The sequence below is a fragment of the Oncorhynchus mykiss genome, chromosome 3 (assembly GCF_057628025.1).
Source record: "Oncorhynchus mykiss isolate SJ-2025 chromosome 3, ASM5762802v1, whole genome shotgun sequence".
NCBI lineage: Eukaryota > Metazoa > Chordata > Actinopteri > Salmoniformes > Salmonidae > Oncorhynchus > Oncorhynchus mykiss.
The window spans coordinates 55,796,190-55,819,266 of NC_143024.1; the positions used below are offsets into that span (position 1 = coordinate 55,796,190).

At 44.2% G+C, this 23,077-nt stretch overlaps 1 protein-coding gene across 6 annotated transcripts in view; it reads left to right on the plus strand.

Annotated features, from left to right (window-relative positions):
• Positions 1 to 23,077, plus strand: part of LOC110504116 (histone deacetylase 4) — a 254,688-nt gene that overhangs the window by 122,074 nt on the left and 109,537 nt on the right. For 2 of the 6 annotated variants that reach the window (XM_036974162.2, XM_036974170.2), the window contains exon 1: positions 11,245 to 11,855. The exons of the other annotated variants lie outside the window; for them this stretch is intronic. In XM_036974162.2, coding sequence (XP_036830057.1) covers positions 11,852 to 11,855 — 4 coding nt within the window. In that variant the 5' untranslated portion in view covers positions 11,245 to 11,851. Of the gene's footprint in view, positions 1 to 11,244; positions 11,856 to 23,077 lie in introns of those variants that run through there. 6 annotated transcript variants of the gene reach the window in all.

The window sequence follows — 23,077 nt, forward strand, 5'->3', positions numbered from 1 at the left end:
CAGTCTGCCACAGGATGTTTTTGTGCTGGTTGAGGGCAGTCAGGTCTGGAGTGAACCAAGGGCTATATCTGTTCTTAGTTCTGCATTTTTTGAACGGAACATGCTCATCTAAGATGGTGAGGAAGTTACTTTTTAAAGAATGACCAGGCATCCTCAACTGACGGGATGAGGTCAATGTCCTTCCAGGATACCCGGGCCAGGTCGATTAGAAAGGCCTGCTCGCAGAAGTGTTTTAGGGAGTGTTTGACAGTGATGAGGGGTGGTCGTTTGACTGCGGACCCGTAGCGGATACAGGCAATGAGGCAGTGATCGCTGAGATCCTGGTTGAAGACAGCGGAGGTGTATTTGGAGGGCCAGTTGGTCAGGATAACGTCTATGAGGGTGCCCTTGTTTACAGATTTAGGGTTGTACCTGGTGGGTTCCTTGATGATTTGTGTGAGATTGAGGGCATCTAGCTTAGATTGTAGGACTGCCGGGGTGTTAAGCATATCCCAGTTTAGGTCACCTAACAGAACAAACTCTGAAGCTAGATGGAGGGCGATCAATTCACAAATGGTGTCCAGGGCACAGCTGGGAGCTGAGGGGGGTCGGTAGCAGGTGGAAACAGTGAGAGACTTATTTCTGGAGAGAGTAATTTTTAAAATGAGTAGTTTGAACTGTTTGGGTATGGACCTGGAAAGTATGACGTTACTTTGCAGTCTATCTCTGCACTAGACTGCAACTCCTCCCCCTTTGGCAGTTCTATCTTGACAGAAAATGTTATAGTTGGGTATGGAAATCTCAGAATTTTTGGTGGCCTTCCGATTTATTAGAACGATCTATAACAATTTGCACCAGGTTTTTATTTATTTATGATCCTTTAAACTACTGCTACTAGTTTGATGGTTGTAGCCATCCGTTGTCCCATTAACAATCTCCCATATTGCCTCCCGGGTGGAGCAGTTTTTAAGGGCGCTGTACTGCAGAGTCCCTGGGTTCGCGCCCAGGCTCTGTCGTAAGGTCCGTGGGGGTCCGTGGGGCAACGCACAATTGGCCTAGCGTCGTCCGGGTTAGGGAGGGCTTGGTCGGTAGGGGTGTCCTTGTCTCATCGCGCACCAGCGACTCCTGTGGCGGGCCGGGCGCAGTGCGCGCTAACCAAGGTGGCCAGGTACACGGTGTTTCCTCCGACACATTGGTGCGGCTGGCTTCCGGGTTGGATGCGCGCTGTGTTAAGAAGCAGTGCGGCTTGGTTGGGTTGTGTATCGGAGGACGCATGACTTTCAACCTTCGTCTCTCCCGAGCCCGTACGGGAGTTGTAGCGATGAGACAAGATAGTAGCTACTACAACAATTGGATACCACGAAATTGGGGAGAAAAGGGGTAAAATTAAAACAAAAACAAACAAAAAAACTATCTCCCATATTAGTTGTTCTACTTGTTTAATCCAGGTTTCACGCTTACCAGAGAGATAGAATAGCACATAGACTGACAAAGATAAATGCAAAATTGAGGTTCAAACAGTATGATGTAACTGCAGACATGCTGTAGGGTATGCCCTCCATTTAACCCAGTCTGCCCCCTTTAAACATACACATACACACACGTACTCTAACAGCCTAGACCGAAATTAAATCTGTTGAAGGGCAGGGCAAGGAGCTGAGACACATACTTGTTTTTTTCTTCCGGCAGAGCGGGCAATGCTCTAACCTACTTTGTCTGGCTCAGCGGCAATATCCTGAAAACAATATCGGGTTGGGCTTTTATTGTCTAGGAGTCATTCTCTCTGTCTGTGTGTGTGTGTGTGTGTGTGTGTGTGTGTGTGTGTGTGTGTGTGTGTGTGTGTGTGTGTGTGTGTGTGTGAGTGAGATTGTGTGTGCTTCTGAAGGTTGTATGTGTGGTGGAGGCAAAATGTTACCATGTTAGTATGTTATACATTTTTTATAGGGCATAGTCTGATTTAGGCACCCCCATCTGTCTGGCAGTCTGGCAGCAGTTACCGTAGAGACCGCTGTTTGGAGTGTGTGACCTCAGTGAGGAACGTCTGCTCTTACTGTACAGTTGTTTATTAGTTACACTTAAAGGAGCACATTTCCCTTAATTAACCCTTGATTCACCACCTACATCGCCATATACATGTTGATATGAGTACCAGCTTGGATAAAGTATAGTTGGGATCTGTAGCTATAAGTGGAAATGGAGTATAAGACACCTCCCACCTCTAACCCTCTCGAGTTTTCCCCTGAACTCTATTTTTTAAGCCTGTGAAAAGTCATAGTGAGTTTTCAGTATATGGTTTACTGAGTCTATTCTAAATTACCACAATAAGGTATTTCAGGGGTTCCCAAACTCTCTTGGCCCAAGACTCCATTTGGTATCTCAAAACTCTCGCGACCCCAGCCATGAGAAAAATGAACAGCCAATGTTTACTTTTTTTACTTGGGTCAATTGAAAAACATTCTAACAGTATTTCTGATTGTCTTCTCAACTCACTATCACATACTTTTAACGTTGGGCTATGATAGTCAATTGCAAATTACTCTGACATAATGTTTCATCTCACCACCGCTAATGAGATGGGTGTGTTTGATGCGTGTCGCGTCAAAACTTCTCAAAGTCAGGGGGCGTGGTCTAAAGTGCGCATCTCTGCTGTCGATATTTGGTTTTAATGCAGACGAGAGTTCTGAATGCAGCTTCACACAGATATGACCTGGCGAAGTGTACCATGAGTTTTATGGTGCTTTCAAGACAACTGGGAACTCTGAAAAATACAAGGTCAAAGCATGACGTTAGTGATCTTCAGGTCGGAAAGTTGGAGTTGTAGAAAGAGGTCTGAGTTCCTGAGTTGAAAGTCCGAGTTGGATGACGTTCAAAGCGATTTTTCCAGTTGTCTTGAACTCAGTGAATGTTCAAGTTCCCAGTTCCGTGTTTATTCGCCTCCGAGGTTATTCCCCTGTCTGCTGCATTCGGTCACATGACAGCTCGATCAGCTGTATGATTTCACTTATCGGCATTTGACTGAGCCAGGATCACAGTGAAATGGATTGGGTAGTAGTTCCCAAAGTGCCCTTCCCAGCATTGGAAGTGAGCAGTCATCACTCACTGAACGAGGGAGAGCTCGGTTTGATGCTTTGGAAAGTTTGTTGGAAAGTTTGTTGTTTTGGAAAGTTTTGAAAGTCTAATAAAAAAGTTCAGTTAAGTTTGGTTGAGTTGAGTTTGGATCCCGCTATGCAGTTGGCATCAGTTGGCATCAGTTGCTGGGACTGCTACTATCTGTCCAGTGTTCCTACCAATCAAGGCCGGGTCTGAGGAGCTGCTTGGCATAGCAGCTAACCTAGCTGCTAGCTAGCTAGCTGCCTATAAAGCTTGCAAAGTGTTCTTGAGGGTCTGAACGCAGCCTGCGACGAGGTTAGCCATTGTGGCTGGAACCACGGATAGTCCCGGGTATGTGGCTGTCTAGATCCCTGCTGTTTGTTGTTGTTTCCAATCTTCCCTGCAACCTGCCCTGTCTGAAACTGTGAGGAGTAACAGCGTAAACTGCGTTGCCACCATGACAATGACGAAAGCCGGCGGAAGCACTGTTGAGGACAGTGGTGTCTCTCTATCACCGGTGAAGGATCTTTTAAATGAACAAAAAGGGTTCTACAAGCAGTTGTTACAACAACAAGAAAATAGGTTCAAGTGTTTTGTCCAAATACTGGTGGAGTCAGCTAGTTAAAGAATAGACAACCTAACCAGAGAGGTACAGGACCTGATGAACAGTGTGCAGTTCTCCCAGGGTCAGCTCGATGAGTTGAAACAGGAAAACTACAAGATGATATTGATCTGTAAGTCATTGAGAGGACATCAGTTATGTGTGTGAATCCATGATAACAATGATGGAGAAATCATTTCGAGGGACAATCAAGGCAGAACAACATGGTTGTGGATGGAATTGCAGAATCTCCATTTGAGACCTGAACGGAGTCTGAGGACAAAGTGAGGAAAAAGACATCTGAGAAATTGAAGATGGACCACAGGAAGATTGAGGTGGAGAGCGCCCACAGGACTGGAAAACCCACCACCGGGCTAGGTGACAGGTCATCAAGTTCCTGAGGTTCAAGGACAAGGAAACTGTTCTGGAAAGAGCCAAGCTTCAACCCCGCAGCACACACTCTTACTCACACCAACTGATTAATGGACTTGCTTTGTTTGCACTTTTCCATATCATGTCCATCTCTGATAAGCTACCCAGGAAGGGCTGAAAATAGCCCATATTAATATATGTAGCCTTAGCAATAAGGTTCATGAAATCAATAATGTGTTAATGTCAGATAACAATTATATATTACCCATTTCAGAGACTCACTTAGATAATTCATTTGATGATACAGCAGTAGCAATACAAGGACATACGATTTATACAGCAACACCTCCCCCAATGCTTATGGCTTAGGCAATCCTGGTTTAGGAAGACCACCAAAAACCTTGACATTTCCATCCCTAACTATAAAATTTTCCAACAAGATAGAACTGCCAAAGGGGGCGGAGTTGCAATCTACTTCAGAGATCTGTCTTACTGTCCAGGTCTGTGCCCAATCAATTTGAGCTTCTACTTTTAAAAATCCACCTTTCCAGAAACAAGTCTCTCAACGTTGCCACTTGCTATAGACCACCTGCCCCCAGCTGTGCCCTGGACACTATATGTGAATTGATTGCCCCCCATCTATCTTCAGAGCTCATGCTGTTAAGTGACCTACACTGTGACATGCTTAACACCCCGGCCATCCTACAATCTAAGCTTGATGCCCTCAATCTCACACAAATTATCAATGAACCTACCAGGTACAACCCCAAATCCGTAAACACGGGCACCCTCATATATATCATTCTAACCAACCTGCCCTCCAAATACACCTCTGCTGTCTTCAAACAGGATCTCAATGTCAAACGCTCCCTAAAACACTTCAGCGAACAGGCCTCTCTAATCGACCTGGCCTGGGTATCCTGGAAGGATATTGACCTCATTCCGTCAGTAGAGGATACCTGGTTATTCCTTAAAAGTGCTTTCCTCACCATCTTAAAAAAGCATGCCCCATTCAAAAAATGTAGAACCAGGAACAGATATAGCCCTTGGTTCACTCCAGACCTAACTGTCCTTGACCAGCACAAAAACATCCTGTGCCGTACTGCATTAGCATCGAATAGCCCCCGCGATATGCAGGGAAGTTAGGAACCAATATACATATGCAGTTAGGAAAGCTAAGGCTAGCTTTTTCAAACAGAAATTTGCATCCTGTAGCACAAACTCATAAAAGTTATGGGACATTGTAAAGTCCATGGAGAATAAGAGCACCTCCTCCCAGCTGCCCACTGCACTGATTCTAGGAAACACTGTCACCACCGATAAATCCACAATAATTGAGAATTTCAAGAAGCATTTCTCTACGGCTGGCCATGCTTTCCACCTGGCTACACAATCTGGACCCTCTCTTTCTAAAATGATCTGTTGTTGCAACCCCTATTACTAGCCTGTTCAACCTCTCTTTTGTATCGTCTGAGATCCCCAAAGATTGGAAAGCTGCCGTGGTCACCCCCCTCTTCAACGGGGGAAACACTCTAGACCCAAACTGCTACAGACTTATATCTATCCTACCCTGTCTTTCTAAGGTCTTCGAAAGTCAAGTTAACAATCAGATCACCGACCATTTTGATCGAACGGTTATTGCGAGTGTAGCGAAGTGCTTGTGTTTCTCGTTCTGACAGTACAGCAATACCTAACAAATAATCTAACAATTCCCACAACAACTATCTAATACACACAAATCTAAAGGAATGGAATACGAATATATAAATATATGGATGAGCAATGGCAGGGCGGCATAGGCTAAGATGCAATAGACAGTGCCATAGAGAGTGAACGATGTTCTGACGAGACCGCAACTCTGGATATTGTGGATTAATCCAAAGAAATGTTCAAAGAAAACAGCTAAAACAAACAAAAATGCAGCTCATTTTCTGTCATTTCAGCTGCAGATTTGGATGTTGTTTTGGTTTCTGTCCATGGCTAGCAGCTATTCGTTGATTTCATAGCAATGATGGAAAAATAATTCACAAACAGATTATTGTCTGGAAGGATGAAAAAGTCTGAATTAATTTATCAAAACCAAGATTTTTATGTAAATATGTCATTCATTGTTTGTGTATGTTGGTAACCAGTTCATAACAGCAATAAGGCACCTCAGGGCTTTGTGGTATATGGCCAATATACCACGGCTAAGGGCTGTATCCAGGCACTCCGCTTTGCGAATAACAACTGCCCTTTGCCGTGGTACATTGGCCATATATCACACCCTCTCGGGCCTTATTGCTTAAATAGACTACATATGCCATTATTATATGCCTCTACTCAGGTACTCCCTAGATAGTGCTAGCTATAGTGCACATGGTCGTGGCTCACATTACTGAAAATGGGCTGGACTAGGTTAGGTAGCTAGTATAGCTAACGGCTAATTGCCCTCTCACTCTGCAACCGCTCTTGAGTAACCTAGCAGGGAATTACCATTGAGGGAGAGGGGAATATAAATTGTAACCGGGAAGGAGAAAGGCACTACAAATGAATGAGTTCGAGATCGTCAATGCGCCCAAAAGCTCCGAATGGCCATGGGTTTTTACAAGCGAGAGGGGGGGGGGGGGCATTAAAGTTTCCAGGCCTTGTTTTCCAGAACAAAGGCAAGTTGATTGGTTGTTGGTGTGTTTGTTTGGTTCCTTACTGGTGTTAAAAAAACAGCGTTTGTTAGCAGAGCAGAGGCAAACAGGCAGCCTTAGTGGTGCGTATTTGATCGCTATTTAGAATACATGTGTGTGAAAGCATTTCTGGTTGTAATTCCTGGAATCTGTGTGTGCGAAGGTGTATGTGTGTGTGTGTTGCGGCGGGTGTGTGTCCATGCCCACGTGTTTGTTTGTGCGTTTGCTTCTGTGTCTGTGCCTGCTTGTTCGTGTCTGTGTTTGTGTTTGTGTGTGTGCATGAACGTCCTTTGTCTCGGTGCGGCCTGACATGAGCAGAAACGACCATTCATGGCTGCAATTAGGTGACGGGGTGAAACAAACAAGCAAACAAAGACCGCATCAACTGTTTTCAGGAATATTATAATTGCTCCTCCTCTGAAACAAAGGGCCTCTGGCTGGCTCCCAGAAACAGGGGCGGAGGGAAGACATCAAGTTTCCAACCGTGTCTCTCTGGCAAGCACGTATGCACGCATGCATATTCACACATTCACAAGCGAACACGCGTGCACATACTCACACATACGGAAAGACACACACACACACACATGCAGAAAGAACCAAACACCTATGTCAGTTCCCGACAGTCTCTCTGAGAGACACAGCTATCTACACCTACAGTGCCTTCGGAGAGAATCCTTATTGCTGTTGTAAACTGGTTACCGACATAAACAAAAAATGAGTGACATATTTTCATTTAAATCTTTGTTTTGTGAAGTTAATTCATACTATTTCATCCTTCCAGCAGAGGAAATAGTCCAGACAATAATCTGTTTGTGAATTATTTACACCTACAGTGCCTTTGGAAAGTATTCAGACCCTTTGACTTCTTCCACATTTTGTTACGTTACAGCCTTATTCAAAAATGCATAAAATAAAAAGAAAATCCTCAGCAATCTACACACAATACCCAAAGCAAAAACAGTTTTTTTGATTTTTTTGCACATTTATTAATAATCTAAACAGAAATACCTTATTTACGTAAGTATTCAGACCCTTTGCTATGAGACTTGAAACTGAGCTCAGGTGCGTCCTGTTTCCATTGATCATCCTTGAGATGTTTCTACAACTTGATTGGAGTCCACCTGTGGGAAATCCCATTGATTGTACAGGATTTGAAAGGCACACACCTGTTTTTATTTATTTTTTACCTTCATTTAACTAGGCAAGTCAGTTAAGAACAAGTTCTTATTTTCAATGACGGCCTAGGAACAGTGGGTTAACTGCCTGTTCAGGGGCAGAACGACAGACCTTATCAGCTCGGGGATTTGAACTTGCAACCTTTTGGTTACTAGTCCAATGCTCTAACCACTAGGCTACCCTGTCGTCCCCAGTTGACAGTGTATGTCAGAGCAAAAGCCAGGAGGTTGAAGGAATTGTCCGTAGAGCTCAGAGACATGATTGCGTTGAGCCACAGATCTGGGGAAGAGTACCAAAAATGTCTGCAGCATTGAAGGTCCCCAAGAACACCGTGGCTTCCACTTTTCTTAAATGAAAAAAGTTTAAAACCACCAAGTCTCTTCCTAGAGCTGGCCACCCGCCAAACTGAGCAATCAGGGGAGAAAGGCCTTGGTTAGGGAGGTGACCAAGAACCCAATGGTCCCTCTGACAGAGCTCTAGAGTTCCTCTGTGGAGATGGGAGAACCTTCCATAAGCACAATCATCTCTACAGCATTTCACCAATCAGGCCTTTATTGTAGCGTGGCCAGACGGAAGCTGCTCCTCAGTAAAAGGCACATGACAGCCCACTTAGAGTTTAGAAAAGACACAAGTGTCATGTCTGGAGGAAAAGCTGGCACCATCTCTACGGTGAAGCATGGTGGGAGCATCGTGCTGTGGGGATGTTTTTCAGTGGCAGGGACTGTGAGACTAGTCAGGATCGAGGGAAAGGTGAATGCAGCAAAGTACAGATCCTTGGTGAAAACCTGGAGAGACCTGAAAATAGCTGTGCAGCAATGCTCCCCATCCAAAATGACAAATCTTGAGAGGATTTGCAGGGAAGAATGGGAGAAACTCCACAAATACAGGTGTGCCAAGCTTCTAGTGTCATACCCAAGAAGACTCAATGCTGTAATCCCTGCCAAAGGTGCTTCAACAAAATATTGAGTAGTGTCTGAATACTCGGGTCTGAAGGGTCTGAATACTTATGTAAATGGGATATATATATATTTTTGTTGTAAATGAACAAACATTTTTAAAAACCTGTTTTTGCTTTGTCATTATGGGGTATTGTGTGTAAATTGATGGGGGGGGGGGGGGGGGGGGGATTTAATCCATTGTAGAATAAGGCTGTAACATAACAAAATGTGGAAAAAGTCAAAGGGTCTGAATACTTTCTGAAGTCCCTCTAATTACTCAAACAATTTCATTTAAAGTTTGCTCAATCTATTATTGACGTTGTATTAACGTCTATGTATTATTAACGTTGCAGCGTTAACCAAAGAGGTGGCCATATCTCACTACCGGCAGCGGCAAGCTCAACGTGGCGTGTAGCGCCATAATTCAATTATTGTATATCTGTCTTGGGCTACTGTTGAAAGGGCTAGTGTGACTTGGTTAATGTAGAGAGGGGGAAGAGGCAGAGAGCGAGAGAAAGGCGTTATGAATAATATAAATCAATCAGAAATGATGCTGTATTACACATATTCGGAGGCAGGCCTGATTCCCTAGGGGGGAATAAAAATCCCCATCCCTCTGTAGTGGAAGGAGAGAGGGAGGTGGTTGAAAGTCTCTCTTTGTTGGAGTTGTCATTTTCCTCTGGGAATGCAGCGCGGCCTCTTGTTGTGGAGCGGACGCCTGACACATTACTTATTCATCAGCCTTGTCTGCCTGCCACACACACACACACACACAAACACACACACACACACACACACACACACACACACACACACACACTGCATCATTAAGCCGGATGCATTATTTACCACAAATACATACACAAATGGATGCAGGTATACACACACACACACACACACACAGAAAATACACACATGGCACACTGTTCTGGTAAGTGTTTAGATGGCTCCCACATGCCAGCAGACGGAGAACAAACCCTAAACACCCCAGTGAAGGAGAGGAAAACAAACCTCACTGTCGCTCTAGACTTCCTCCACAATAATGTCATGGAATTTGGACGGGCGCAGGCTCGTGAATGCGCCTAATCATCTCCATACCTTCCATGTCTAGGGAAATTGACACTATTTCCGTCTAGCCGAGGTGGCTTAACTCCAGAGGGGGAAGTAAAAACATGAGTTTGTGTGCTCGTGGAGGTGTGTTTAGGGCGGGGGTTTAAGGAAAAGCAGACAAACTTCCAGGAACTTTGCATCCTGACCTGTCTCCTTATGGGACGATGTGGAAGTAAGGTAGAAAACACAGATGTGTGTTTGTGTGTGTGAGGAGAGTTTCCCCCCCCCCCCCTGTGTTTTGGTCCAGTGTCAGTGGGAGCAATTAGGTGTTATCAGTGGCATGACTGTGAAGCTGTGGTAAGAGTTTGACGTCAGGGACGCTAGAGGTCAGAGATCAGGTGCCCTAATCACAGCCGTGTGTGTGTGTAGAGGCAGGGTAAAACAGGGCATCAAGACGGTGATGGGTGGGTGGTCAGAGTATTCAGCCAACTAGAATGTTGCAGAAAGCAATTTAAGGAATAGAGCTGGCATGATTCCCCAGTCTACGTGACAGCATCTCGTGTCGGTCCTTCACAGCACTTTTCTACCTGAAAGTTAGGACCTCGGGAACTTCTACCCGGTTAGACAGGGGAAGAATGTTGTCCAACTATAGGTTTGTGTTTCCTGGAACCGTATCCATAAAGCATCTCAGAGCAGGAGTGCTGATCTAGGATCATTTTTGCCTTTGAAATCATAACAAATAAGATTACATGGACACGGACGACTGAGGAGAGGAGACTGGTAAGCGTAGCAACATCAAACCAGAGGTGGCAATGGCGTTAGCAACAACTGTATTTTGACTGTGAAGAGACGTGCATGAACGGAAAGCCAAGTACAAGAGGCAGCCCAGTTAAGGGTTTGGCAAGTCTCTCTCTTCTCTCCGATCTCTCCACTAGCTAGTCCAGCGAATTAACTCATGACTGCTACAGAGGGATGGAGAGAGTTGCGGAGATAGGGAGGGAGGGAGACATGTAGGAAGACAAATGGAATATATAGAGACAGAAGGGGAGAGGCAAGGGGTAGCTGGAGAAGGGATTTATAGATAGATGTAGAGAGGGAAATGAGGCAATCTAATTGCGGCGTCTCGCAGAGCCACTCGCCACAGTGACTTGCTAATCTGTAAATCTCATGTAGAGCACTTTCCCTGTAGACCAGAGTCCACTGCAGACTGTCTGGACAGTGGCCACATAGCAGTCTGGAATCACACCCAACCCATGTGGACTTAATAAGAGAGGGATGGGGAAAGAGGGAGGGACAGAGAGAGCGAGAAGAGGATGAGAGAGCAAAAAAGGAAGGATATCGAGATGGATGACTATGAAAGTGATGATGGAGAAATGGGCAACATATGAAAAGGAGAGCATTGGGACGGAGGGATCCGAGGAGCGAGAGAGACGGAAATGAGGGAGGACAAGAAGACAAAAAAGAGCTAGACTTAAACAGAAGGACAGGGCAAGGGCATGGAGAGAGGGATGAAACGAGGGTGAAAGAGAAAGATTTTGAGTAGTACAAAAGGAGAAAGTATAAGTAAGAGGTGAAAAGAAGAGAGCAAAAGGAAGGAGGTAGGGCGAGAGATCCCCCCCCCCCTCGTAGGTCTGTCCTTTCTGTGAAAATCAACCTATTCCAGGAATGAGAGAGGGAGAGGAGCGCACAAACACTCAGCATGTCTGAGACTGCCCTCTGATGTCACCAGCAAGAGAGAGAGAGAGAGAGAGCGAGAGAGAGAGCGAGAGAGAGGGGAGGGGACACAGCCAGAGAGCGAACCGAACACAGTGAGTGTGAGAAAACAGAGAGGTGGAGACTGAGATCACTGTTCCGGTATCTGCTGTGGACTGAGGCTGTGTTTTACTGAGTGTGTTGTGTCAGTGGTGGAGAGTTGAGCTCCGGATCAGTGAGGCTGCTCTAGCAGATCTCGTTAGCAACGCGCCATCCGGAAAGCACAACCGATGGGTGAGAGGAGCTCTGCGCTGTACAGTGTGTGCCCACGCCTGTGTGTCTCTGTGTTTGTGTGCCTGTGTTTTCAAAAGTATGCCGTTTGGGGTTGTGTGTGTGAGTGTGTTGTTATAGCGGAGTATAGTGTTGTTGTGTGTCCATTTGCATTTTGTGTGTGTGTGTGTGTGGGTGGACAGGCTGAGTAGACTCATGGTAGGGATGTCTTTTATCCCGTGCTCCGCTCTGCAGCCTTGAGCGCCTCACACTCACTGGAGCAGATACCTACTACTGCCCGCTATGTGTCTCTCTGTCAGGGGGTGTGTGTTAGTGTGTCTGCGTGAAATAGAGAGTTTGTGTGTGTCTCACCGTATGTAGTTCATTGCTCCTTGGTATCTATTTGTGTTAGCGTAGCTTCTTAATATATTTGGCAATATGTGTGTCACATCATCTTGGAATTGTGACCGCATGGACTGGGAAGTGTGTGGTGGATTTAGTCTTGGTGTGTCTTGTGTTTTTAAGGAATGCTCCTGTGTGTGTGTCTGTCTGCCCCGATGTTCCACTTCACTGTGTCTGCCCTGCACCACATGGAGAGGAAGAAAGCGAGAGAGCGGAGCCTGGGAGAGAATGAAAGGGAGAGGGAGAGAGAGAGAGGAGCCGAACCAGTGTGTGAAACAACCATATGGAAAGAAACAAAATAGAGAGAGCGAAAAAAGACAGAGGGACGGGACGAATAGATAGATGTAGGCAAAGAAGGGGTGAAAGATGATATTGATATTGAACATTGCTCATCCCTTGGCATTGGGATGTAACAGTGTCGTCCGATGTTTTAAAAGCTTTATCTATTTTTGTTCTTTGCTAGCCCCGTGTGTTTTAGTATGTCCAGTCGACCCATTGCAAACTGTGAAGACTAAACAGTCTGTTAGCTGACTGGCAGATGGGCTGGGGTTGATTGTGTGGTTAGGTTGGGTTTCAGTGTGTGGTTGAGTGACGTTTGGTGGAGTGCAGCGCTATCTGTCAAATAAGTGGCATAAGTACAGTGCTATGTGATATGGTACAATGACAGAGAGCCTTAGGACTGAGCCGGGCGTGTTTGACTGTGGATTTATCCACTGTGTGTGTGTAATCTCTGTACGAGAGAGACAGATTGCTGTGTTTACATACTGTACATAAGATGGATAGAGGTAGAGTTGGGCAGCAGAGGGAGGATAAGAAAAGTCAGAGGGGCGTAGAGAAGGGAGATGGCTTGAGAGAGGAGGATTGAGAGGTGGGAGAGAGAGGGAGAGACCGAGAGAGTGAGAGAGAAAGAAGACAGGGACACATATATCATGTATGCATGCAAAGGACGACTTTCAGCCCCCTACCCATTTTCCAACCACGCGCTCGTTTTTCCAACCACGTGCCACACCCCTGATTGGCTCGTCCACCCCCTCTAAAGTACCTGTGTGAGTCATTGGCTCTGTGATACCATGTCAGGGGATACCACACATGGTTGATCCCTAATCCCTACTGTGGCTGGATACCAGACCAATAGCTGCTATAGTTTACCCTGATCTATAAATAAATCAGACTCTTCCATGATTTTTCTCATGATCCGAGAGGCCACTTGGAATAGGCACAGCTTGCCCTCAGTACTAGACCCTGCTGATCTAAGGTCAGTTTTTTGTCACTGTTTCTTAACATAGTCTCTTAGCCTAGTCTGATGTGATTCTTTCCTCTGTAGTACACCCTAAAGGACTTGCATGCACACATACAGTGCCTTCGGAAAGTATTCAGACAAACTTACTTTTTCCACATTTTGTTACGTTACAGCCTTATTCTAAAATGGATGAAAGCATTTTTCCCCCTCATCAATCTCCCCCAAATCAATCAACATAATAACAAAGCAAAAACAGGTTTTTAGAAATGTTGAAAAAATATATATATAAAACAATTCACGGAAATATCCCGTTTACATAAGTATTCTGATCCTTTACTCAGTACTTTGTTGAAGCACCTTTGGCAGCGATTACAGCCTCAAGTTTTCTTGGGTATGACGCTACAAGCTTGGCACACCAGTATTTGGGATGTTTCTCCTATTCTTCTCTGCAGATTCTCTAAAACTCTTTCAGGTTGCATGGGGAGTGTCGCTGCACAGCTATTTTCAGTTCTCTCCAGAGATGTTCGATCGGGTTCAAGTCCTGGGCCACTCAAAGATATTCAGAGACTTGTCCCGAAGCCACTCCTGCATTGTCTTGGCTGTGTGCTTAGGGTCGTTGTCCTGTTGGAAGGTGTACGTTCGCCCCAGTTTGAGGTCCTGAGCACTCTGGAGCAGGTTTTGATCAAGGATCTCTCTACTTTGCTCCTTTCATCTTTTGCTCGATCCTGACTAGTTTCCCAGTCCCTGCCGCTGAAAAACATCCCCACAGCATGATGCTACATCCACCATGCTTCACCGAAGGGATGGTGCCAGGTTTCCTCCAATCGTGACGCTTGGCATTCAAGCCAAAGAGTTCAATCTTGATTTCATCAGACCAGAGAATCTTGTTTCTCATGGTCAATCTTTAGGTGCCTTTTGGCAAACTCCAAGTGGCTGTCATGTGCCTTTTACTGAGGAGTGGCTTCTGTCTGACCCCTCTACCATAAAGGCCAGATTGGTTGAGTGCTGCAGAGATGGTTGTCCTTCTGGAAGGTTCTCCCATCTCCACAGAGGAACTCTGGAGCTCTGTCAGAGGGACCATCGGGTTCTCTGTGACGAAGGCCCTTCTCCCCCGATTGCTCAGTTTGGCCGGGCGGCCAGCTCTAGGAAGAGTCTTGCTGGTTCCAAACATCTTCCATTTAAGAATAATGGAGGCCACTGTGTTCTTGGGGACCTTCAATGCTGCAGACATTTTTTGTACCCTTCCCCAGATCTGTGCCTCGACACAATCCTGTCTCTGAGCTCTACTGACAATTCCTTCGACCTCATGGCTTGGTTTTTGCTCTGACATGCACTGTCAACTGTGGGACCTTATGAAGACAGGTTTGTGCCTTTTCCAAATCATGTCCAATCAAATCAAGTTGTAGGAACATCTCAAGGATGATCAATGGAAACGGGATGCACCTGAGTCTCATAGCAAACATTCTGAATGTAAATAATGTATTTATAAAAACCTGTTTCGTTTTCTGATTATAGTGTATTGTGTGTAGATTGATGAGGAAAACATTTAATTTAATCAACATTAGAATAAGGCTGTAATGTAACAAAATGTGGAACAAGTCAAGGGGTCTGACTACTTTCCCAAAGGCACTGCACACACACCTAGGCTGATGTTTTTCTATTATCTTTCTGCTATATTATTTTCCCCAAACCCTACCATCCCTCCCCTAATTGGAATAAACTAATGGACAACAATACCAATTCTTCTACTTTCAGGTTGTACATGCTATGTACACTATATATTCAAAAGTATCTGGTCACCCTTTCAAATGAGTGAATTTGGCTATTTTAGCACATCCGTTGCTATCAGGGATATAAAATGGAGCACACGGCCATGCAATCTCCATACACAAACATTGGCAGTATGTACCGTCAAGTCAATTTGTCAAATTTCTCCCCTGCTAGAGCTGCCCCAATCAGCTGTAAGTGCTGTTGTTGTGAAGTGGAAACATCTAAGAGCAACAACGGTTCAGTCGCGAAGTGGTAGGCCACACAAGCTCACAGAACTGCCCCGTAAAAATCGTCTGTCCTTTGTTGCAACTACTGAGTTCCAAACTGCCTCTGGAAGCAACGTCAGCACAAGAACTGTTCGTTGGTAGCTTCATGAAATGGGTTTCCATGGCCAAGCATCCGCACACAAGCCTAGGATCACCATGCTCAATGCCAAGCATTGGCTGGAGGGGTGGTAAACTCACCGCCATTGGAATCTGGAGCAGTGGTAACAACTTTCTCTGGAGTAATGAATCGCGCTTCACCATCTGGCAGCCAAACAGACCAATCTGGGTTTGGTGAATGCATAGTGCGAACTGTCATGTTTGGTGGAGGATGAAAAGTGGTCTGGGGCTGTTTTTCATGGTTCGGGCTAAGCCCTTTAGTTCCAGTGAAGGGGAATGTTAACACTACAGCATACAATAACATTCTAGATGATTCTGTGCTTCCAACTTTGTGGAAACAGTTTGGGGAATGCCCTTTCCTGTTTCAGCATGACAATGCTCCTGTGCACAAAGTGAGGTCCATACAGAAATGGTTTGTTGAGATCGGTGTGGAAGAACTTGACTTGCCTGCACAGAGCCCTGACCTCAACCCCATCGAACATCTTTGGGATGAATTGGAACACCAACTGTGAGCCTAGCCTAATCGCCCAACATCAAAGCCTGACCTCACTAATGCTCTTGTGGATGAAAAGAAGAAGGTCCCTGCAGCAAGCATCTAGTGAAAAGCCTTCCCAGAAGAGTGGAGGCTGTTATAGCAGCAAAAGGGGGACCAACTCCATATTAAGGAATGAGATGTTCGACCGAACATTTGGTCGTGTAATGTACATTTTACATTTGTTTTTTTAAGATGTTTTCAGCCTTCAGCTACCCTCCACTCTTCCCAACTATCTCTGAAGACTATCCAGTTTGGATTTCTAGTTGCCATATATTTTTTATGCATTGGCCTTATTTTGGACAGATATTAGCAAGAGTGAAACCTCTCGCTTTGCCTCTTCCTCTATGGTTTACACACACACACACCAAGCCCCCCCCCCCTGCCTCTCACACCAATAAAGTTGAGAGATCACATCTTCCTCTCTGACAAGCGGTTTCAACTTGCTATTTGCATTTGAGGTTTGGTCCAACAAAATCAGAATCAGTCGTATGGACACCAAAACACATTGAGACATTATTTTACTGTAATAGAGGAGGAGTGAACCTTTCCAGCAATCCCCTTTTTATGTCTCAACTTATCAAAATTACACATAGAGCAGACACTACTAAAACGACACTATCAATGAACGTTGATTCTGGAAAATGAATGCTCAGTTTGTCACAACCGACATTGGGGTACCACATACCGCTAGCAGCATTTTAGACAAAGACTGTTATACTAGCTGTCTAGTCTGTGTTCTGTAAATGTGCAATAAGCATAAAACAATTACATAAAGGAATTGCCAACTCGTTGTCATTCTGAAAAATAAGGTAGGCGGGTCATTCCTACTTTGCAGTGCCTTTTCTGCCCCCTTGAAATATAACTACTTATTTAGTGCAGAATGTGAATTCCAAAAGGCGTTATACAGTTGAGGTCGGAAGTTTACATACACTTAGGTTGGAGTCATTAAAACTCGTCTTTCAACCACTCCACAAATTTCTTGTTAACAAACTATTGTTTTGGCAAGTCGGTTAGGACATCTACTTTGTGCATGACACAATTAGTTTTTCCAACAATTGTTTACAGAGAGATTATTTAACTTATAATTCACTGTATCACAATTCCAGTGGGTCAGAAGTTTACATACACTAAGTTGACTGTGCCTTTAAACAGCTTGGAAAAGTCCAGAAAATGATGTCATGGCTTTAGAAGCTTCTGATAGGCTAATTGACATAATTTGAGTCAATAGGTGTACCTGTGGATGTATTTCAAGGCCTACCTTCAAACTCAGTGCCTCTTTACTTGACCTCATGGGTAAATCAAAATAAATCAGCCACGACCTCATAAAGACATTTTGTAGACCTCCACAAGTCTGGCTCATCCTTGGGAGCAATTTCCAAATTCCTGAAGGTAACACATTAATCTGTACAAACAATAGTACGCAAGTATAAACACATGGGACCACGCAGCTGTCATATCGCTCAGGATGGAGACGGGTTCTGTCTCCTAGACATTGAACGTACTTTGATGCGAAAATTGCGACTCAATCCCAGAACAACAGCAAAGGACCTTGTGAAGATGCTGGAGGAAACAGATACAAAAGTATCTATATCCACAGTTAAAACGAGTCCTATGTCGACATAACCTGAAAGGCCACTCAGAAAGGAAGAAGCCAATGCTCCAAAACCGCCATTAAAAAGTCAGACTACGGTTTGCAACTGCACATGGGGACAAAGATCGTACTTTTTGGAGAAATGTCCTCTGGTCTGATGAAACAAAAATAGAACTATTTAGCAATAATGACCATCGTTATGTTTGGAGGAAAAAGGGGGACGCTTGCAAGCCGAAGAACACCATCCCAACCGTGAAGCATGGGGGTGGCAGCATCATGTTGTGGGGGTGGCAGCATCATGTTGTGGGGGTGCTTTGCTGCAGGAGGGACTTGTTCACTTCACTCCAAATTTCCACCCTGTTAGGATTATGCACCTAACAGGTTGTAAAACACATGCAAAAAATGTATGTGCCTGAGCTTGACCAATATCTTTTTCTGAAAGTCAAACATGTCCTTGTTATTACAGAATAAAAACATTTTAAAGCGCACTGCGCTTTAGGGTTCAACTGTTCAAGGGTTCAACTGTTCAATTTAACTGTTCAACCTTGTGTTTTGAAGTTTGCTGTCATTAAATGTAGACTGTTATATTATCAATTAAATTCTCTGTGTAATTAAACAAATCATGGAATAGTAATTAGCTAGGAAGTCGGGGCACCACGGGAAAATGTTATTTATTGAGTTGCAATTTCCTGAATATAACTCTTCAGATATTTTATTATCTTATCGGTTACTATTACTATTACAGTCTACTATTAATGTATTATTACCTCATCAGTCTCATTCCTGAATGTAACAAACCCTTGGATATCTGCCACGAACCATAGCATCATAAATCATGAATCAGCGATATTCAAATTGGCTTAATTATTTATTTACTAACTAATCAATGACAGAATTATATAAACACACACACAATGGTTATATCTTGGTTACTGACATGATACACTGAAAAGTCCCTGGTGGGCTAAGCAGATATGATGGCTTGATAGACAAAGGGAAGGGGTGGGGCCAGCTCAAGAGCAGGAAACTGAGTGGACCCCCGTACATACAGTCGATAGCTACCCCCATGGAAATGCTAATACTTTGAACATGAACAACCGCTCACTCGAAAATAAATTGCAATTTACATATTAACGAGTGTATGCTTTTGGTTGTCCCTCCCTGCGATCGCCAGTCCGTCTGCTGGATAGATTGTCGACAGAAAGTCTGTGTTTTGTCCACCAGTGATCTAAGTCTTTCGTAGTTGTAGCTTGTTATAATGGATACATCAGGTTGCATTTACCAGACTAAAGTACTTAAACAGCTGCAGCCTGAAAAATTGTTCTTTAGTTTATAGATTTCTTAGCCATTTCAACGTGGGAATGATCTCTACATTCTCTGGTCATGTCCATGGGACGACTTGCCAACCATTTCAACATGTACCGACCGCTTCCACGTTTTCTGGTCTTGTCCTTTGGTAAAGTTGCCACCCATTTCAACATGTACCAACCGCTTCCGTGTTTTCTGGTCTAATGTAAATTTAGTTGGGAAGTGGGTTTTATGCTTTAGTAGAAAAGGGGACGTTCCATGACGCCGTGTAATGTCTATGCTCACGGGGGCGTGGCCACTGACTGATCATAAGTTACTATGAATAACAATTATCATTTAGAAGACTAAGATCACATTGTTATCTTTCCAAAAGTATTCTTATGCTTAATCATTTATTTTAAATAACATTCAGATGCAAACCCCATAATTGAGAAGTGTATGCAAACAAATAAACAGTCATGTGTGTCTCCTGTCCTTCATGAGGTCACCAAATGAAACAAACTTGACATGACTGTTCCTTAAGTGTTCACGGGCCACTCCAACTGCTTGGAATACAGAAATACTGTTCATTTATTCAACTTTTTGATGTCCAAGTGTCTCTCTGTGTTCCACAGTCAAATTCCAATCTCAAATACTAGAGCCCAGAAGCAGAGTATTTTATGACCGCCATAAAGCAGCCCCCTCCACCTCTGCGGGAGAGAGAGGGTGCTGTGGAGCGGACCCACTGTAACCTGATCCTTCAGATCTTCACAGGAGAGTTATGACACTTGTTAGCTAGCAAATAGATCCAAGTTGGCTAACCTTGAAATATAAAGATTAACTGGCTAATCACTAGCATGTGGGCTTGAGAGATTGTTGATAAGACCCGTGTTCATTGTAGTAATTATTAGTAAATGTGCATTATGCATGGTTCTAGTAAAATTTGTAACAAAAAAAGGGCATGTTCATAGACAGACATGAAAGGCAGATTAGTGATTATTGCAAAAAAAAGCAGGTTAACCTCTCTGAACCACCCATCCAGGATCCGGTATAATTGTCATCAGCAACGCTGAATAGCATAGCGCCACAGTCAAATAATATTACTAGAAAGTATTCATATTCATGAAATCACAAGTGCAATATTGCAAAACACAGCTTAGCTTTTTGTTAATCCACCTGTCGTCTCAGATTTTGAAATTATGCTTTACAGCGAAAGCAATACAAGCGTTTGTGTAAGTTTATCGATCGCTCAACAAAACAATAAGTACACTTAGCATCAGGTAACTTGGTCACGAAAATCAGAAAAGCAATCAAATTAATAGTTTACCTTTGATGATCTTTGGATGTTTTCACTCACGAGACTCCCAGTTAGACAACAAATGTTCCTTTTGTTCCATAAAGATATTTTTTATATCCAAATACCTCCGTTACTTTGGTGCGTTATGCCCAGGAATCCACCGGAAAGAGCTGTCACGACAACGCAGACAAAAATTCCAAATTATATCCATAATGTCCACAGAAAAATGTCAAACGTTTTTTATAATCAATCCCCGGGGTGTTTTTCAAATATCTATTCAATAATACACTGCTCAAAAAAATAAAGGGAACACTTAAACAACACAATGTAACTCCAAGTCACTTCACTTCTGTGAAATAAAACTGTCCACTTAGGAAGCAACACTGATTGACAATAAATTTCACATGCTGTTGTGCAAATGGAATAGACAACAGGTGGAAATTATTGGCAATTAGCAAGACACCCCCAATAAAGGAGTGGTTCTGCAGGTGCTTACCACAGACCACTTCTCAGTTCCTATGCTTCCTGGCTGATGTTTTGGTCACTTTTGAATGCTGGCGGTGCTTTCACTCTAGTGGTAGCATGAGACGGAGTCTACAACCCACACAAGTGGCTCAGGTAGTGCAGCTCATCCAGGATGGGACATCAATGCGAGCAGTGGCAAGAAGGTTTGCTGTGTCTGTCAGCGTAGTGTCCAGAGCATGGAGGCGCTACCAGGAGACAGGCCAGTACATCAGGAGACGTGGAGGAGGCCGTAGGAGGGCAACAACCCAGCAGCAGGACCGCTACCTCCGCCTTTGTGCAAGGAGGAGCACTGCCAGAGCCCTGCAAAATGACCTCCAGCAGGCCACAAATGTGCATGTGTCTGCTCAAACGGTCAGAAACAGACTCCATGAGGGTGGTATGAGGGCCAGACGTCCACAGGTGGGGGTTGTGCTTACAGCCCAACACCGTGCAGGACGTTTGGCATTTGCCAGAGAACACCAAGATTGGCAAATTTGCCACTGGCACCCTGTGCTCTTCACAGATGAAAGCAGGTTCACGCTGAGCACATGCCAGACGTGACAGAGTCTGGAGACGCCGTGGAGAACGTTCTGCTGCCTGCAACATCCTCCAGCATGACCAGTTTGGCGGTGGGTCAGTCATGGTGTGGGGTGGCATTTCTTTGAGGGGCCGCACGCACCTCCATGTGCTCGCCAGAGGTAGCCTGACTGCCATTAGGTACCGAGATGAGATCCTCAGACCCCTTGTGAGACCATATGCTGATGCGGTTGGCCCTGGGTTCCTCCTAATTCAAGACAATGCTAGACCTCATGTGGCTGAAGTGTGTCAGCAGTTCCTGCAAGAGGAAGGCATTGATGCTATGGACTGGCCCGCCCGTTCCCCAGACCTGAATCCAATTGATCACATCTGGGACATCATGTCTCGCTCCATGTCTCGCAATCCACCATTGCACCACAGACTGTCCAGGAGTTGGCGGATGCTTTAGTCCAGGTCTGGGAGGAGATCCCTCAGGAGACCATCCGCCACCTCATCAAGAGCATGCCCAGGCATTGTAGGGAGGTCATACAGGCACGTGGAGGCCACACACACTACTGAGCCTCATTTTGGCTTGTTTTAAGGACATTACATCAAAGTTGGATCAGCCTGTAGTGTGGTTTTCCACTTTAATTTTGAGTGTGACTCCAAATCCAGACCTCCATGGGTTGATAAATTTGATTTCCATTGATCATTTTTGTGTGATTTTGTTGTCAGCACATTCAACTATGTAAAGAACAAAGTATTTAGTGTTCCCTTTATTTTTTTGAGCGGTGTATATCAACCAGGACAGTTGGCTTTTCAATAGGACCGGGAGTAACAATGGCCGCCTTTCTCTTTTGCGCACAACTCACTCTGAGAGCCCCCACCTATCTATTTACGCAATGTGGTCGTTCACGCTCATTCTTCAAAATAAAAGCGTGAAACTATGTCTAAAAGCTGCTGATACCTTAGGGAAGCCATAGAAAAAGGAATCTGGTTGATATCCATTTAAATGGGCAATAGAGATGCATAACAACAGAGAGGTTTCAAAAACAGGGGCACTTCCTGATTGGATTTTCCTCAGGTTTTATCCGGCAATATCAGTTCTGTTTAACTCACAGACACAATTTTGACAGTTTTGGAAACTGAGTGTTTTCTATCCTAATCTGTCAATTATATGCATATTCTAGCATCTGGTCTGAGAAATAGGCCGTTTACTTTGGGAACGTTATTTTTCCAAACATAAAGATAGTGCCCCCTAGCTTCAAGAGGTTAAACTCTTATGATAAAATAATACAATTATTAGTGGGTCTTGTGGTTGTGGAAGGCAAATATTTAGCCTACGTATAACTCCACAAACCCCAAATTCATTAGATTATTGCTGACTGTTTGAAATGCAGTATATTTGACCTTTAATTGTACAACAAAGCTTATTAGAGAAAACATTTAAAAAAAATTGAGATATACAGTACCAGTCAAAAGTTTGGACACACCTACTCATTCAAGGGTTTTTCTTAGTTGTTCTATTTGTTCTATGTTATACATTGTAGAATAATAGTGAAGTAACCAAAAAAAAAGTGTTAAACAAATACATTCATATTTTAGATTTTAGATAGCCACCTTTTGCCTTGATGACAGGTTTGCACACTCTTGGCATTCTCTCAACCAGCTTCATGAGGTAGTCACCTGGAATGTATTTCAATTAACAGATGTGCCTGGTT